General features: G+C 42.2%; 1 protein-coding gene across 1 annotated transcript in view; it reads right to left on the bottom strand.

Moving 5' to 3' along the window:
- LOC125451337 (solute carrier organic anion transporter family member 4C1-like) overlaps positions 1-18,063 on the bottom strand; it is a 124,853-nt gene that overhangs the window by 95,616 nt on the left and 11,174 nt on the right. Inside the window, exon 2 of the mRNA XM_048528357.2 lies at positions 4,193-4,456. Within this exon, the coding sequence (XP_048384314.2) occupies positions 4,193-4,456 (264 nt within the window). The remainder of the gene's footprint in view (positions 1-4,192; positions 4,457-18,063) is intronic.

The following is an 18,063-nucleotide window of genomic DNA, read 5'->3' as shown; positions in this document are numbered from 1 at the left end:
AGAAAATAGTTCATGACTCAGAACAAGGTATATACTCCAATGAGATACGAGGATTCTAGGAAAGGGATAAAGAAACCATGGTTAACAAGATAAGTTAGGATAAGATCAAAGTGAAAGAATAAAACATACATTGTGGCCAAGATTAGCAGTGAAATAGAAGACTGAGAAAGTTTTAAAACCAACAAAAGACCAAAAAAAAATGAAGAGGGAGAAGACAAACTTTGAGTGTAAACGTACAAGTAACATCAAGATGAGTTTGTTTAAATATATAAAAAAACAGACAGGTCAAAGTGAACACAGTTTTCTTAAAGAATGAGGTGTGGAAAAAGTAATAGGAAATCAGGAAATGGAAGAGGAGCTAAATGTATACTTTGCATCAGACTTCACAGTAGAAGATGTTAATCATATACCAAAGGCACTACATAATCAAGGAGAGGAAATGGATATAATAACTATCACTGGAGAAAACTTGAGGGAAACTTATGGAGCTTAAAACCAATACTTCGTCTGAACAATATGGGATGCATGTTAGGATATTAGGGGATGTAGTGGAAGAACAGGTAATATTCCTCCAAGAATCATTAGATTCTTGAAAAATCCCAGAATGTAACACCATTATTTAAAATGGGAAGGAGGCAAGTAAACGATAAATCAGTTAACTGTTATGGAGAAAATCCTGGAATCCAGTATAAAGGAAATAATGGCACAGCATTTACAAGTGTATAATATAATCAAAAAGGATCATCATAGCTTCATAAAGGAGAAATCATGCCTCATAAATTTATCGTGATTCTTTGCGGAGGTAAAAAAAATGATAGATAAAGTGGAGGCAACAGATATTTTAATTTTCAGAAGTTGATTGATATAGTACTACATATTAGGCTACTTAATAAGATAACAGCCCATGGTACTGGATGTAATATACTAGTATACATAGAGGATTGGCTAACTAATAGAAAGCAGATAGTTGGAATAAAGATGAGATAAAGAATTTTTAGAATGGCAATCTGTAACTATTGGAGTGTCACAGAGATCAGAGCTGGATCTACAATTATTTGCAATATGTATTAAAGACTTGGGTGAGGAAAGTGAGTAGAGTTCCAACCTATTCAGTTTTTGCTTATAAGACAATCCCTTCATACCAGAGGTCATCCTGGTGAACTTCCTTTAATTAAACAATATCTTTCCTTAAATAAGAGGACTAAAACTACTCTCAGTACTCCAGCTGTGGTTTCACCATCAGCTTGAACTGTTGCAGTAAGATTTCCAGACCCTTATACTCCAACCCTTAAATAAGCCAATATTCCATTAACCTTCCTAGTTACCTACTACATCTATGTGCTAGCTTTCCGTGTTTTGCACACAAGTATCCACAAGCCGTCTTGTGTTGTAGCTTTCAGCAGTTTTTCCTCAATTTACATAAAACGTTGTTCTTTCTTTCTCCTTTCCAAAATGGACAACTTGACATTTCATATTTTCTGAGGAAAGACATAATGGCATTGGAGACAGTCCAGAGAAGGTTCACTAATTTGACCATGGGTATGGAGTGACTGTGTTATGAGAAGAGGTTCAGTAGATTAGGCATGTACCTATTGGATTTTTGAAGAATTCGTGGCGACTTTACTGAAACATACAAGATTCCTGGGACCTTGGCAGGGTAGATACAGAGAGATTGCTTCCCCTTGTGACAGAGTCGAGGACCAGAGGGCATAATCTCAGAATACCATGTTGCATATTGTGAAATTAAAAACTTCAGAACTGCTTGTCGATTGTAAAAATCAATGTAGAGAAATAATCGGTAATGACTCTACCTGGAATAAACTATTAAAGGCGGCATGGTGGCTCAGAGGTTAGCACTGAGTTTGTATATTCTTCCCATGTCTGCGTGGGTTTACTCTGGGTGATCTGCATTCCTCCTACAGTCCAAAGATGTGCTGGTTAGTGGATTGGCCATGCCAAATTGATCATAGTATCCAGGGATGTGCAGGCTAGGTAGATTTGCCACAGGAAATGCAGGGATACAGGGACAGTGTAGGCGGGTGGGTCTGGTCGGGATACTCTTCAGACAGTCTGTGTGGACTTGATGGGCTGAATGGCCTGCTGTAGGGATTGTATGATTCTATGACAAGGACAACCCTACACGGGTATAAAAGCAATTAGCCATGCCTTGGAAAGGAGGGAGTCAAGATTTCATAGGCAAAAATACTTTGACCCCTGTTCAATGGACTGGATGCATTACTGCCATGAAGGACAAGGATTGCCCTACAGAAGAATTTAAGTTGTTAACTACAGGACAGCTGTGTCTTCAACAGACAGTTAACGCCAAATGGAACAAAGAACAAAAAACAAAAAAGGTACTTCTGGTAAGAAGGCAAGCTGCTGGCTAGCAGTAACTTGGCTGACAGGGCTTTATAGGAATCACTAATAATAACCTGATGGACAAAAATCTGTACAAGACTCAAAAACCAGAACTCCACCCCTAGGAGAACAGTGAAGAACAATACTGTAGAAGGATTGAACCCTGGATACTCCCACATACAGACCACCATTGGTTGGAATCTTGGCTAGATTCCACCATCCAATGGGTAAAAGCCAAATTAGATTGAGGCTTAGCTTGCTTACTTGAGGGTCTAATTTTGGTTGCTGCATGCAGTAAAATTTAAATCATCGTTTTACTGTTGATTGTCTGTGAGCTCTCTTAATAAGTGGCCGAATTAAAGGTAACTTATGGTCAGTTTACTTACAACAATATTTAAATGAGGAGCAAATCTTTTTCCCTTGAATGGTAGTGAATCTGTGAAATTATTTACTGCAGAGGGATGTCAAGGCTAGGTCATTAAGTATATTCAAGACTGAGATAGGCATATTTTTCATCAGTAAGCGAATCAATGGTTATAGGAAAAAGGTAAGAAAGTGTGTTGAGGTTTATCAGATCAGCCACAATATCACTGAATGCAGAGCAGATTTAATTAGCTGAATGGTCTACTTCTGCTCCTACCTCTTTTGGTCAAATGATTACATTTTTCATTGAACTGTCAATGGACTGTACTTGCTGTTTAGTAAATCACACTTGCCAATAGATGGACTATACTGCTTTGCAGAGGAATTGTTATGACACAAAATCAATTTCAATGTTTTCTCGAGATAACAAAGTGTGGAGCTGGATGGACACAGCAGGTCAAGCAGCACCTTAGCAGCACAAAAGCTGACATTTCGGGCCTAGACCCTTCATCGGAAAAACCTTTTCTGATAAAGGATCTAGGCCCAAAACCTCAGCTTTTGTGCTCCTAAGGTGCTGCTTGGCCTGCTGTTCATCCAGCTCCACACTTTGCTATCTTGGATTCTCCAGCATCTGCAGTTCCCATTCTCTCTGATCAATGTTTTCTCTACAGCTTCTGCTAATTGTGTAACCAGAATAAATGACTGGGTACTTATTTTATTCAATTAAAAAATTCTGAGTGAGTTATGCGGTCCAAACCAAGAAATCAGAACAGCTAATCAATACCAAATCATTCACGGAAAGTGAAAAAGGGAAAGAAAATACATGATTAATAACGATGAATTAATGAGACAGGAAAAAGATTGAAAATAAAATTTTAATAATCTCCAGCAATAGTTAAAGGCTGAAGGAATGAATGCACTTTTAAAAGATAATTTTCAGTGCCAGAGTGGTTGGTTGGCTAAACTTAAAACTAATCACGCCCTAAAATTTCACATACACCTAAATGGTGTTTTTAGTAGTTAATTATTGGATAAGCACACCGATTTCACACCCTTTTGCAAAACTCAGCTTTGAATGCACAATGATATTCTGTGAGCAAAGGTGCTGGAGAGCAATGGGAACTAAGATGTTGTGTATTCAGCATTTAATCACACAATGAAAGTCATCAGAAGTTGTCTGGTTTATTCTATACAAGTTTTGGCCAATATTTGCCCAGGATCAAATCCTGAAGACCTTGATTTGTACAGTTCAGTACCACAGCATGTGATATGTTCACCCACTGAATTATTAAGGATGTAATGATAAGGGTAATTGGCATAATATTCTAAAGTCAAATCGCACAAGTTAGAAGATTTCCCTTTTTTCCTCTTAGATCCAAGTTTAAGATCAGGTCACATTATCTTTTTGAAAATACCATACAGCTGTATTCAACAAGTACTAAATAACACAGTACTGTATAAACAAACATACCTCTTATTTGTGCACCATAATTATACAGGTCACTGGTGAAATGAGGAAGACAAAACACAAGGGATCCCAATCCCAGCATAAAAGATGAGAAAGCCAGCCATCGTGGCTTGTGCCCCTTTTGTCCATAGTAAGAGACAAAAAGGCATAAAACACAGAAGGACATATCGTAGCCTGTAGAAATCAGTCCTGTTGTGAAACTGTTCAAGTCATATCGTTTCTCAATTGTAGTTATGATGATGTTCACCAGACCATTCACTAAAGTACCTGCAACATAAAGAACATTTATTATAAAATAAGAAATATGTCCCAACAATAATACCATTGAGAATGATAAAAATATCAGCATCAAGAAATTCACAAAGGTTCCTCAAAAAGCACACTAAAACCCACGAACACTACCATCTAGAAGAACAAGGGCAGGAGATACATGGGAACACCGCCAACTACCAATTCCCCTCCAAGCCACTCACCAGCCTGACTTGGAAATATTTTGCTGTGGGTGTACCTTCACTAAGTCGGCTGCAGTGATTCAAGAAAGCATCTGACCACCATCTCCTCCAGGTCCAGCACAGGTGAGCAATAAAAGCTGCCAGCAAAATCCACATGTCCTGAATGAACTACAACTGGAACAAGACATCAGCTGATTCTTAAGATAATAAAATGTGAGGCTGGATGAACACAGCAGGCCAAGCAGCATCTCAGGAGCACAAAAGCTGACGTTTCGGGCCTAGACCCTTCATCAGAGAGGGGGATGGGGGGAGGGAACTGGAATAAATAGGGAGAGAGGGGGAGGCGGACCGAAGATGGAGAGTAAAGAAGATAGGTGGAGAGGGTGTAGGTGGGGAGGTAGGGAGGGGATAGGTCAGTCCAGGGAAGACGGACAGGTCAAGGAGGTGGGATGAGGTTAGTAGGTAGCTGGGGGTGCGGCTTGGGGTGGGAGGAAGGGATGGGTGAGAGGAAGAACCGGTTAGGGAGGCAGAGACAGGTTGGACTGGTTTTGGGATGCAGTGGGTGGGGGGGGAAGAGCTGGGCTGGTTGTGTGGTGCAGTGGGGGGAGGGGATGAACTGGGCTGGTTTAGGGATGCAGTGGGGGAAGGGGAGATTTTGAAACTGGTGAAGTCCACATTGATACCATATGGCTGCAGGGTTCCCAGGCGGAATATGAGTTGCTGTTCCTGCAACCTTCGGGTGGCATCATTGTGGCAGTGCAGGAGGCCCATGATGGACATGTCATCAAGAGAATGGGAGGGGGAGTGGAAATGGTTTGCGACTGGGAGGTGCAGTTGTTTGTTACGAACTGAGCGGAGGTGTTCTGCAAAGCGGTCCCCAAGCCTCCGCTTGGTTTCCCCAATGTAGAGGAAGCCGCACCGGGTACAGTGGATGCAGTATACCACATTGGCAGATGTGCAGGTGAACCTCTGCTTAATGTGGAATGTCATCTTGGGGCCTGGGATGGGGGTGAGGGAGGAGGTGTGGGGACAAGTGTAGCATTTCCTGCGGTTGCAGGGGAAGGTGCCGGGTATGGTGGGGTTGGAGGGCAGTGTGGAGCGAACAAGGGAGTCACGGAGAGAGTGGTCTCTCCGGAAAGCAGACAGGGGAGGGGATGGAAAAATGTCTTGGGTGGTGGGGTCGGATTGTAAATGGCGGAAGTGTCGGAGGATAATGCGTTGTATCCGGAGGTTGGTAGGGTGGTGTGTGAGAACGAGGGGGATCCTCTTGGGGCGGTTGTGGCGGGGGCGGGGTGTGAGGGATGTGTCGTGGGAGATGCGGGAGACGCGGTCAAGGGCGTTCTCAATCACCGTGGGGGGAAAGTTGCGGTCCTTAAAGAACTTGGACATCTGGGATGTGCGGGAGTGGAATGCCTCATCCTGGGAGCAGATGCGGCGGAGGCGGAGGAATTGGGAATAGGGGATGGAATTTTTGCAGGAGGGTGGGTGGGAGGAGGTGTATTCTAGGTAGCTGTGGGAGTCGGTGGGCTTGAAATGGACATCAGTTACAAGCTGGTTGCCTGAGATGGAGACTGAGAGGTCCAGGAAGGTGAGGGATGTGCTGGAGATGGCCCAGGTGAACTGAAGGTTGGGGTGGAAGGTGTTGGTGAAGTGGATGAACTGTTCGAGCTCCTCTGGGGAGCAAGAGGCGGCGCCGATACAGTCATCAATGTACCGGAGGAAGAGGTGGGGTTTGGGGCCTGTGTAGGTGCGGAAGATGGACTGTTCCACGTAACCTACAAAGAGGCAGGCATAGCTGGGGCCCATGCGGGTGCCCATGGCCACCCCCTTAGTCTGTAGGAAGTGGGAGGAGTCAAAAGAGAAGTTGTTGAGTGTGAGGACGAGTTCTGCTAGGCGGATGAGAGTGTCGGTGGAGGGGGCCTGGTCGGGCCTGCGGGACAGGAAGAAGCGGAGGGCCTGGTACCCGGTGCGGCTTCCTCTACATTGGGGAAACCAAGCGGAGGCTTGGGGACCGCTTTGCAGAACACCTCCGCTCAGTTCGTAACAAACAACTGCACCTCCCAGTCGCAAACCATTTCCACTCCCCCTCCCATTCTCTTGATGACATGTCCATCATGGGCCTCCTGCACTGCCACAATGATGCCACCCGAAGGTTGCAGGAACAGCAACTCATATTCCGCCTGAGAACCCTGCAGCCATATGGTATCAATGTGGACTTCACCAGTTTCAAAATCTCCCCTTCCCCCACTGCATCCCTAAACCAGCCCAGTTCATCCCCTCCCCCCACTGCACCACACAACCAGCCCAGCTCTTCCCCCCCCACCCACTGCATCCCAAAACCAGTCCAACCTGTCTCTGCCTCCCTAACCGGTTCTTCCTCTCACCCATCCCTTCCTCCCACCCCAAGCCGCACCCCCAGCTACCTACTAACCTCATCCCACCTCCTTGACCTGTCCGTCTTCCCTGGACTGACCTATCCCCTCCCTACCTCCCCACCTACACCCTCTCCACCTATCTTCTTTACTCTCCATCTTCGGTCCGCCTCCCCCTCTCTCCCTATTTATTCCAGTTCCCTCCCCCCATCCCCCTCTCTGATGAAGGGTCTAGGCCCGAAACGTCAGCTTTTGTGCTCCTGAGATGCTGCTTGGCCTGCTGTGTTCATCCAGCCTCACATTTTATTATCTTGGAATCTCCAGCATCTGCAGTTCCCATTATATCAGCTGATTCTTAAAACTACTTTTTTATGACTTAGTTTTTAGCCAATTTTACCTCTTTCAAGATATGCAACTATGTGAGTGTATTTCAAATGCATGTGTTCTGTTTTGGGAGTTATTAACTTTTTAATGTTCCAGAACCATGTTAAAAACTCAAGAAAATCTGTTAGGATAATCCAGTACAACCAGCACATAAACAGTTGAATACATGCAACGGATTGGTAAATTCGTAAATTCATCTTTCAAATTTTAGTGCAGCTCCTATAATCATAGCCGTGTCGTGACCCAGTTCCATGCCCTTTCTCTTAGCCTAACAGTGGAACTGTGGTTATAATTTCCCGAATCAAGTAATTTTTGATATTGCTGTGTTACAATCTCTGCAGAGGCCGGATTGTCTTTTAAAAAGAATTCACACTTCCAGTTATTAGCTGAAAGAATGATTTTATGTGTTGAAACAATTCTATAACAAAATTATTATAAAGTTTTGTTGTGTAAGTATCGTTTTCTTTATACACAGAAATTATGCATGAAAGTAGACTTTACAGATTCTTCTTTAACTTTTAGTAAAATTGAAAATTATGTTCCATTTTCCATTAGGTGGGAACTTTATCCTCCAGGTGCCTAAAATTGTTATCAGTGACAATCTCTCTCTCAATGTTGGCAAAACAAAAGAACTAATCAATGACTGCAGAAAGAAAGAAGGACAACATGTCCTTATCTACATCAAAGGAGCTGAGGTTGAGGAAGTAGACAACATCAAGTTCCAATTTGTGACGATTACCCCAGTAATGCTCTCTTCCATCAGACAGAAGCGACAGAAACTTGAACACACACTAACAGAATCAAGAACAGCTCTTTCCCTGCTGTTATTGGACAGCTGAATGGACACCTCTAACCTCAAATAATGTTGATCTTGCTTTGCCAGCTCCTATGCAGCCTTAACCTTGTATGCCTCGCTCTATCCAGGCACTCTACAATCTGTACGCCCTTGTTTGATATGATCTGCCTGTGCTGCTCGCAAAACAAAACTTTTCACTTAGATACATGTGACTACAACAAAATCAAATCAAATCAATGGCTTGCTTTCCTTTCACTTGCCCAACTGGGTAACTTCTGTACCCAGAACTAGCTTTCATTGTGACACTTACACTGGAGATCCCTTACCTTTACTACAGCCAGGCACATTTCCAGCCTTAAATTCCTCAGGAATTTGGTGTTTTTGTTCTAAGCATAAACTCTAATTTGTGTTCTATGTGCTGGACGATAAAGTCAGCATTTTCTCTCCTTTTTGTATTTCAGGTGGCTGCAGGCCACATCAAACAAACTATTGATGCTTGTACTAATTGATATGCCTAGATTCTTCTTTTATAATACGGAAGCCTGTAACCGGATCCAAAAATGGTTTTGCCCGTACTCTTCCCCATGTCAACATGAAATTTATTAGCCTTGCATCAAGGCAGAATTACTAATCAGCTATCTTTGATACCATTCTTCTCTCATTTTAAATGTGTTGTTGGGGCTGCACTAATCCAGGCAAGTGGGGAGTATTCCATTGCACTCCTGACTTGTGTCTTGTAGATGGTGGATAGGTTTTGAGGAGTCAGGAGATGAGCTACTCGCCGCAGTATTCCCAGCTTCTGGCCTGGTCTTGTGGCCACTCTGTTAATGTGGTGAGTCCAGCTGAGTTTCTGGTCAACGATAACACCCAAGATGCTGATAATGCGGGATTCAGTGATGGTAACACCACTGAATGTCAAGGGTTGGTGGTTAGATTGTCTCTTTTTGGTGATGGTCATAGCCTGGCATTTGTGTGGTGCAAATGTCACTTGCCACTTGTGAGCCCAAGCCTGGATATTGTCCAGATCTTGTTACATGTGAATATGAACTGCTTCAGTGTCTGAGGAGTCAAGAATGGTGCTGAACATTGTGTAATCATTGGCAAACATCCCCACTTCTGACCTTATGATGGAGGGAAGGTCATTGATGTAGCAGCTGAAGATGGTTAGGCCTAGGACACTACCCTTAAGAACTCCTGCAGAGATGTCCTGGAGCTGAGATAATTGACCTCTCACAACCACAACCATCTTCCTATGTGTCAGGTATGACTCCAAATGAATTTGACTTGACAATAAATAACTGACATGTTTTCAGAGTGACCAGGATTGGGTACTCAACATTCAAGTGCATTTGATCTTACACAGAAATTGGCCAAGATGACAAGGAGATGGGGGTAGCACTGTTAACAAAGGAAACATGAGTGCAGTGGTGAGTAGTGATATAGCTGCTGTTAGTCGTGATGTGGAATTGGTTTGGGTGAAGATAATTAATAGCAAGGGGAGGTCAAGGATGGAAGTCATCTCGGGGACTCAAAGAGTTGTCTCACTTTAAGAGAAAGTATACATCTGGAAATAGTGGAGGTTTGTAAGAAGAGCACTATAATTACAATGAATGATTTTAATCTGAATATTGAGTGGACAAATCAGGTCAGCAAGGATAAAAAGGAAGACAAATATTTAGAGTGTATCAAGGATCCTTTTCTCAGAGCAGTACGTTGCACAACTTATCTGGGCATGTGATGTTTTTGATCGAGTAATGAGGTAGAATTATTGAATTAAGCATTTATTGTCACGTGTATTCAATGTTAAAGTACAGTGAAAAGTGTGTACCTTCATCATTCATACATGGTGCTATCCACATTAAACTTAGAACAAGATAAGAAAAAAAAACTTGAGAGAGACTACCTTTCCTTTCCACTGCCGCAGGCCCACTCCAGGCTTTCCAGCCCTTACCATGCCTCCTCCACAGTCTGTCTCTAGGCTTTCCAGCCCATGCTACACCACAGCCAGTGTCCCATGCGAGGTTGCCTCACTGCCCCAGTCTCATTCTTGATCTGCCACCGTCCCCCTGGCCCACCCTTGAACTGCTGTCACTGCAGGTCACAACCCGCGTGATTAGCTCCCGCCACGTGGTTCCCAGTTGCAACCCAGCTCCTTCCCAACTCCTTAGGTAGGTAATTAAAAGGGGTGGAGTGGGGAATTAGAATTACTACAGAGGCAGAGAGAAGAAAGGAGGGCATTTTGGAAGGGTAAACAAAGACAGAGAAAGGGAACTGGCTGGCAGAGTGGAGCTGCAAATAGACTGACTTACCCTGCTGCCATCTTGCTGGAAAATAATAGTTGTATAATTATTAAATTAATTAGAGATCTCATACTTAAGAAATATTCTACTAGTTAGTAATCGCAACGTGCTAGAGTTTAAAATTCAATTTGAGGAAGAGCAATCATGTCTGAAATCAGGGTCCTCAACTTAAATAGGGCAATTACAAGGATGAAAGGTGAAGAAAGAGTTATCTGAAGTAGGCTGGGAAACAGAACAAAGGGAAAGGTCAGTAGATGAGCAGAGGCAGATACTTAAGTAGATGTTTTATAATGCTCAGCAAAAAATTATTCTGGTCAAAATAAAAAGATTTGATGAGCAGGATGAATCATGCATAGTTATTTGATGTAGTCAAGAAGAGCATCCAATTGAAAGGGAAAGCAGCTGCTTTGGTTGATTTTTACAATTTAACCCAAAGACACAAAAGGTGGCAGCAAACTGCAGATCACATCAACACAGGAGTTGGACACAGAAGCAAAAAGATAGTGAATATTATATTAAGTACAATGAAGGAGGGTAACACAACTGAAAAGACTGATACTCCTCAAAGTAGTCTGTTTTCCTATGTGAAAATATTTCAATTGCAAACCAAAGTGATCTTACTGTCATCAGGACAAAGATGAACAAAAGAGCTGAATTCCAGAGATGAGGTGAGAGTGGCTGCCTTGACATCAGGGTCGCGTTTGACCGAGTGTACATCAGACGTGGGGATGTACGCTAATGACTACACAATGTTTAGGACCATTTGTTAGTCCTCATGTATTGAATGCTCCCATGAACAAATGCCCCAAGGCCTGCAATTTATCCAGGCTTAGGCTGATAAGTGGCAAGTAGTACCATGCAATAGTGATACCACACAAGCACCAGACAATGAACATTTCCAACAAGAGAGAATCTAAATATCACTCCTTTCCATTCAATGGTATTATCATCACCAAATCCCACATTACCAATATGCTGGGGGTTACCATTGACCAGAAACTGAACTGGACTAGTCATATGAATAGTGTGGCTACAAGAGTAGGTCGGACGGTAGGAATCTTGCAGTGAGTAAATAACTCCTGACTCCTGAACATTGTCCACCATCCACAAGACACAAGTCAGGAGTGTGATGGAATATCCCCCACTCGCTTCGCTGACTGCTGCTCCTACAACACTCAAGAACCTTGACACCATCCAGGATCAAGCAACCTGCTTGATTGGACCCCATCAACATACCTTCAGTCCCTCCACTACCAATGTGCAGCACTCACAAGGTATACTTCAGAAATTCATTAAGGTTCCTTACTCAGCACCTTCCAAATCCACAACTATTTTGAAGGACAAAGTTAGCAGGTACATCAGAAAACCAACAACTGCAAGTCAAATCCCTCATCATCCAGGCGTCGAAATACATGCTACCCCTTTAGTGTCACTAGATTGAAGTGCTGGAGCACCCTGCCTAATGCCATTGTGAGTGTATCTACACCAAATGGACTAGTGGTTAAAGAATGCAGTTCATCATCACCTTCTCGAGGGCAACTAGGGATGGAAAATATTGGTGATTAAATTTAGAAGCATCAGGTTAGATTGTTGGAGGTTAAAACTAAAAGTGATCGTATCAGTAAATGTGCCTGGTGTTGCTTCAGAAAATGTACCAGTAGAAGGAACTAGTGACAAACCAATATCTTGTAACATATTTTCAATGGATTAAATAGAATGAGGACTTCGCATTGGAGGGTGAATTGAATCATTTCTGCCTGAGGAACATTGAAAGATGACTATCTTGGCTGGTAGGTGAAGGGGTTAAATGGGCCCTATCCCTACCAGCTGATGACAGCCCCAACACTGGGGACATAAATTTGACTCTACGTTTCAAGGCAAAATCCAGAAATTTTTCTCAATGAGATATTGCTTGACAAAAAAACGTTGAAACAAAAACAAAAGTTCCTGGAAAAGCTCAGCAGGTCTGGCAGCGTCTGTGAAGAGAAATCAGAGTTAACAGCTCGGGTCCAGTGACCCTTCCTCAGAACCAGACACAAAACATTAACTCTGATTTCTCTTCACAGATGCTGCTAGATCTGCTGCATTTTTCCAGGAACTTCTATTTTTGTTTCTGATTTACAACACCTGCAGTTCTTTTGTTTTAAAAAGTTGATGTGACATTAATGGAAACAGTGTATACGTTACAAAGTATAAACTTGAATTTAAACTATTCTTTAGTTAAACGGTCTGTTCTTGGAGTGGTCTATCTATTGTCTATTCAAAATGTTGATTTCATTACTAGGAAAAGAGTTCACTGGGAAGACAATTTTGTCCTCTTTTAAAATCGGAAGCATATCAATTGAAATTGGTGGGTGTACTCAAAGAATCAGAGATTAGGTGCACTCCTGACGTAGAAAGGACTGCTTCGATAGAAGATTTGTTCTGAGAGTCAAAAATTCAATGCAAACAAACTTATTCTATCTGCTTTGAACTTGCCTGTGAATGTTAACTCAAAACAGGTCAAAAGAAAGCAGCAACAGAATTCCAGGTTAATGAACAAACAAAGAAAGACAATGCTTTGTAGCAAAAGGACTTGTTTGAAGGAAATGTTGTATTTTCGAACTGCAATGGCAAATTGAAGTTTTTGTAAACAAAGTGAAACTTCAGAGGAAAGATCATAATCCCATATTTAACTGTAGAAAGATGAATTGGATATTTGTTTGGCTGAAACTTACTTTTGTGACGTTCACATTAAAAAATTTACAATTATGAAGGGGAATGGAGATCATAAGATAAAATCTGAACAGATGGAGTTAAAAAGTCAACAGTCTAATGACAATGGAAAACCTAATTTTAAAGAAGAAACAAAGGAAATACTGAATCCAGCAGGTTAAAGACATTCTGATGGAAAACTTCTTCTGAGTTGACATTTACAACTACCAGAATGCAAAAATCAGAAAAAAACATCAGAAGTCAATAATATTGTTCTGGACAGAGGCTTCCAGATTGAATGAAATTTGCGACCTTCTAACCAAGAATATGGAATTAAAATAGACTATAATTGTCATGACTAGGGATTTATGAACAAAACCACTTCTCTGTCATTTGACAGGAAAACAAATTAAGAATCATTGCAAGAAAATTTTAAAAACTGATTATGACATGTATTGAAATCATATACTAAAACTTTATAATACTGCTAAGATGCACTATTGAATGGACAATGTACCATCATTTGGGGAGAATATACTTGTACAAATGTAACAAATTAATTATATGCTAGTTCTTAAAGTATAAAGAAGGCTGTGTAAGTTGGTATATTTTGGATTGCGTTTATAGAACAGTGCCAAGTTTTAATTCTCTTTCGGGGGAGATTTCACAAGTGTGTGGTTTATCAGACAGTTTTATTTTGGGTCTATGTGGTTTGGTTTATAGGATTGCTATCATATGGGACTGTTGGCTGAACCTTACTTATTTTTGGCTAATTGTCAGTTTTGTCGTTTCATGGTTGGTTTTTCTCCACGAGGACTAGAGAGAATTCTCATTACAACTGATCAAATTCAATCCTATGGTAGCAGTCTGATCTGTCTCACTTGATTCTAGCCCCATTCATCAAATTGCCTTAGTAGAACTAAGTCTACACTACTAATGTGCAGCCAGACAAGCATTGACGAGTGAAATTTGCTGTCTCACTTTGCAGTCAAGGATCTTGGGGTCATGTAGACAAGGTAATGCAGAGGTAGGAAGACCTCTTCCTCAGGACCAGCAGAGGTGGACACAACACTTGTCCTTACCAGGTTCAAAGTTGCTGCCTGGCTTGGAAAGAAAGTCACCCTGGAAAAGATTTTTCAAAAATGGATCTGTCGTAGGCCTACTTGCAGGTGGGGTCACAAAGAAGTCATAGCTACTGCTGAGGATAGTGACACAAAGGAGACTTTTCCTCTATAAGTGACTGCCTTTTGGCATCACGTCTGTTCCAGAGGGCCATGGATCAAATAGTAAGTAGGCTGCACTGTAGTTGACTCTTAACTCCTCTCTGGGTAATTACGGATGGACAATAAATGCTGGCCTAGCCAATGACATCTCTATCCCATGAGTGAGTAGGAAAAGGTACTTGCAGCATGAAGAAAAATTCTAGGGATCACTGCCATGTCCCGTATTCAATACCTGAGCTATGCAAGCCAACAAGAAGCTGTGTAAACAAATCGCAACCACAGAACTGAGCCCCCTTGCCTCCACCAACATTTTAGAAGTTCCAGAGACATGGCTCCAGAGGCTGACCCGCAGCATCACCAGGGGCAGAGTGATACCATGAACTACAAGATGACACAATAATGATGAGTGATGAAACCATACCACATAAAAGAGACCAAAAAATGTACAACTTCAATACAGAATGAGAAAAATGAATTTCTGTTCTCAGCTGTAAATTAAATAACGGGAAATAAGACAAAAATTACTGATAAGAGAATTTCCCTTGTATGTCAGCAAACTACCTCGCCAAGTAAAGGGGGGGATTTGGAACTAGACCACACAATCATGCACAGTAAATTCAAAGCTAGTTAGTCATTCAACAGCATGCCTCAGACAAAAAAAGTTGATGAGCTGAATGCCATTTTGAAAGGCATTTTTATCTAAATAAGCAGAAAAGGTAAGGCTGGCACTGAAGCATTATTTCCCATTTGCCATCTTCTTGCAAAATACAAAATATCATTCAAAGCTGGTAAAGAAAGGACAGTGGTGATTGACTCTCTATTCAAAGACTTCAAAAACAAAGAAGAAATAATAACAGCAATCCACTGCCTCGTGGTGTTTCCACAATAGCAATACCAATGGAATCTATGTGCAAAAACATCTTTCAGCAGTTACAGCAGGACCTGAAGGACTGTGAGCAATTCTCACTGCAGTTTGATGAATCCAGCAACATGGCTAACACAGTTCAGCTGTAATAAAGTGTGGAGCTGGATGAACACAGCAGGCCAAGCAGCATCTTAGGAGCACAAAAGCTGACGTTTTGGGCCTAGACAGTTTTCTGATGAAGGGTCTAGGCCCGAAACATCAGCTTTTGTGCTCCGAAGATGCTGCTTGGCCTGCTGTATTCATCCAGCTTCACACTTTGTTATCTCTGATTCTCCAGCTTCTGCAGTTGCCATTATCCGTAACACAGCTCAGCTGATTGTTTTTGTACAGATTACATTTCAGGATATAACATTAAAGATGACCTTCTCACTCTTTTGCCTCTTAAAAAGAGAACAAGAGTTGAGGAAATCTACAAGAAATTTAGATCATTTGTCTTTGAGAAAAAAACCATTCCAATTAAGAAATTGGTTTCCACCACAACTGATGGCACACTAGTCATGCTTAGCGCAGATGCAGGATTTGTTGCATTTTACAGAAATAATCCTGATTTCCCCTCTTCTGTTTAAACACCAATGTATAATTCACCAACAAGTATTATTCGGCAAAGTTATGGACTTTTCTCCTGTAATGAATGTTGTTGTTAAGAATCCAAACTTGCTTCAAGTAAGATCCCTCTGGTATTCAATGCTGTCTACAATGAACCTATCCCCACGCTGATGTGAATGGTTTAGTCAACAGAAAATCTTACAAAGATTGTTAGACCTGATGCCTGAAATCATCATTGTTCTTGAAAAAGCTACAGTTGCCAAACTGAGAGGTCAATTAATAAGCGGAAAAATTTAACGATACAGGCTGAAGAATTCAAGGAGATATGAAGGTAAGTGTCTTATGTAAAGGTTGGTGAGTATTGAAATTCACTGCCTGCAATGGTGAGGGCTATAGATTGGCATTACTTATACAGTCAGTGTCACAGAGGAGATTGAGGCCGACTTCCAAGAGGTTGCCATAGGCCCTTGGCAATATATTCTGCCACACGCTCTGAAGCTGAGGGGTCATAGGAAACATATGGTTGCTCACCCCTAGAGGAGTGTGTACACAGAATACTAAAATGACCTTCAGAGAATTCTGGCAGCTCAGTGCTTATGGGAACAGGTGATGATGCCAATATGCTGCCCCCATACAAATGGAGGAGCTGCCTTTCTCTAAATACCGAACTGAAATGGATGTACAGGGTCCAGGAGATGACTAGAGTTGGAACATAAATGTTTGAGACCCATCAGGGCAATTAACGAGGGTCACACAGCAGGAGCAAGTTGGTGACAGTGAGGCCACCATCTTAGGTACACACTGCTTTTGAACAGACCAAGCATATTTTGTGTGATGGTGGAGGTGAGGGTAGTAGAGTGTCTCGTCTAAAAGCTGGACTTTTGATGGGTTGGTTTATGCTTCATTCTACTGGGTTCCTGATCCAAACTTATTACACCAGGACCTGACCACCACCATGGTCATCCAGAAACACTAAAAAGCTCGTCTCCCACATCCACTGCCTCATCCTCTCAGAGATTATATTTTTCACCTCATTTCATCTCTTTGTAACTTCTAAGGTCACTTCCCTTTACTGGGCAATGTTGTGAAGCATTAAGTAGATGATCATAGAGTCACACAGATGTACAGCATGGAAACAGACCCTTCAGTCCAACTCATCCATGCCAATCAGATATCCTCATTAATCTAAAACAAAGTTGCTGGGAAACCTCAGCAGGTCTGCAGCATCTATGAAGGAGAAAACAGAGTTAATGTTTTGAGTCCGGTGACCCTTCCTCAGAACTTGTGAGGAAGGGTCACCGGACCCAAAACATGAACTCTATTTTCTCCTTCACCGGCACTGCTAGAGTTAATGTTCTGGGCCCATCCAGATGACTTTTAAACATTGTAACTGTACCAGCAGTACCTCCTCTGGCACCCCTATGCACGCACCACCGTCTGCGTGAAAACATTGCCTCCTTAGGTCCCTTTTAAATCTTTGCTCTCTCATCTTAATCCCATGTGCCTCCCTATCCTGGGAGAAAGATCTTGGCTATTCACCCTATCCATGCCCCTCATAATTTTATAAACCTCTAAAAGGTCAGCCCTCAGCCTATGACGCTCTAGAGAAAAAGAGCCCTAGCCTATTCAGCCCTTCCTTATTTCCTCAAAGATCATTCTAAATCTTTTCAGAACCCTTTCAAGTTTAACAATCTCCTTCTTTCAGCACAGAGAATCACAGAATCCTTACAGTGTGGAAACAGGCCATTTGTGTCAACAAGTCCACACTGCCCTTCTGAAGAGTATTCCACCCAGACCACTCCCCTATCCTTGCATTTCCCCATGTCTAATCCACCTAACTTAAATATCCGTGGGCACTATGGGCAATTTAAAATGGGCCAATCCATCTACCCTACATATCTTTGGACTGTGGGAGGAAACTGGTGTGCCCAGAGGAAACCCCCACAGACGCAGGGAAAATGTGCAAACTCCACATCAGCAGTGGCCCAAGGCTGGAATTGAATCTGGGTCCCTAGTGCTGTGAGGCAGCAATGCTAGCCACTGAGCCACTGTGCCATGCCACCCCTTCAAATAAGAAACCAGAATTAAATGCAGTATTCCAAAAGTGGCCTAACTAATATCCTGTACAGCACAACATGACATTGTAACTGCTATACTCAATGCACTGACCAATAAAGACAAG

The sequence above is a fragment of the Stegostoma tigrinum genome, chromosome 3 (assembly GCF_030684315.1).
Source record: "Stegostoma tigrinum isolate sSteTig4 chromosome 3, sSteTig4.hap1, whole genome shotgun sequence".
NCBI lineage: Eukaryota > Metazoa > Chordata > Chondrichthyes > Orectolobiformes > Stegostomatidae > Stegostoma > Stegostoma tigrinum.
The sequence above is the reverse complement of the archived record's forward strand: the minus strand, read 5'-3'. Positions and strand labels throughout refer to the sequence as shown.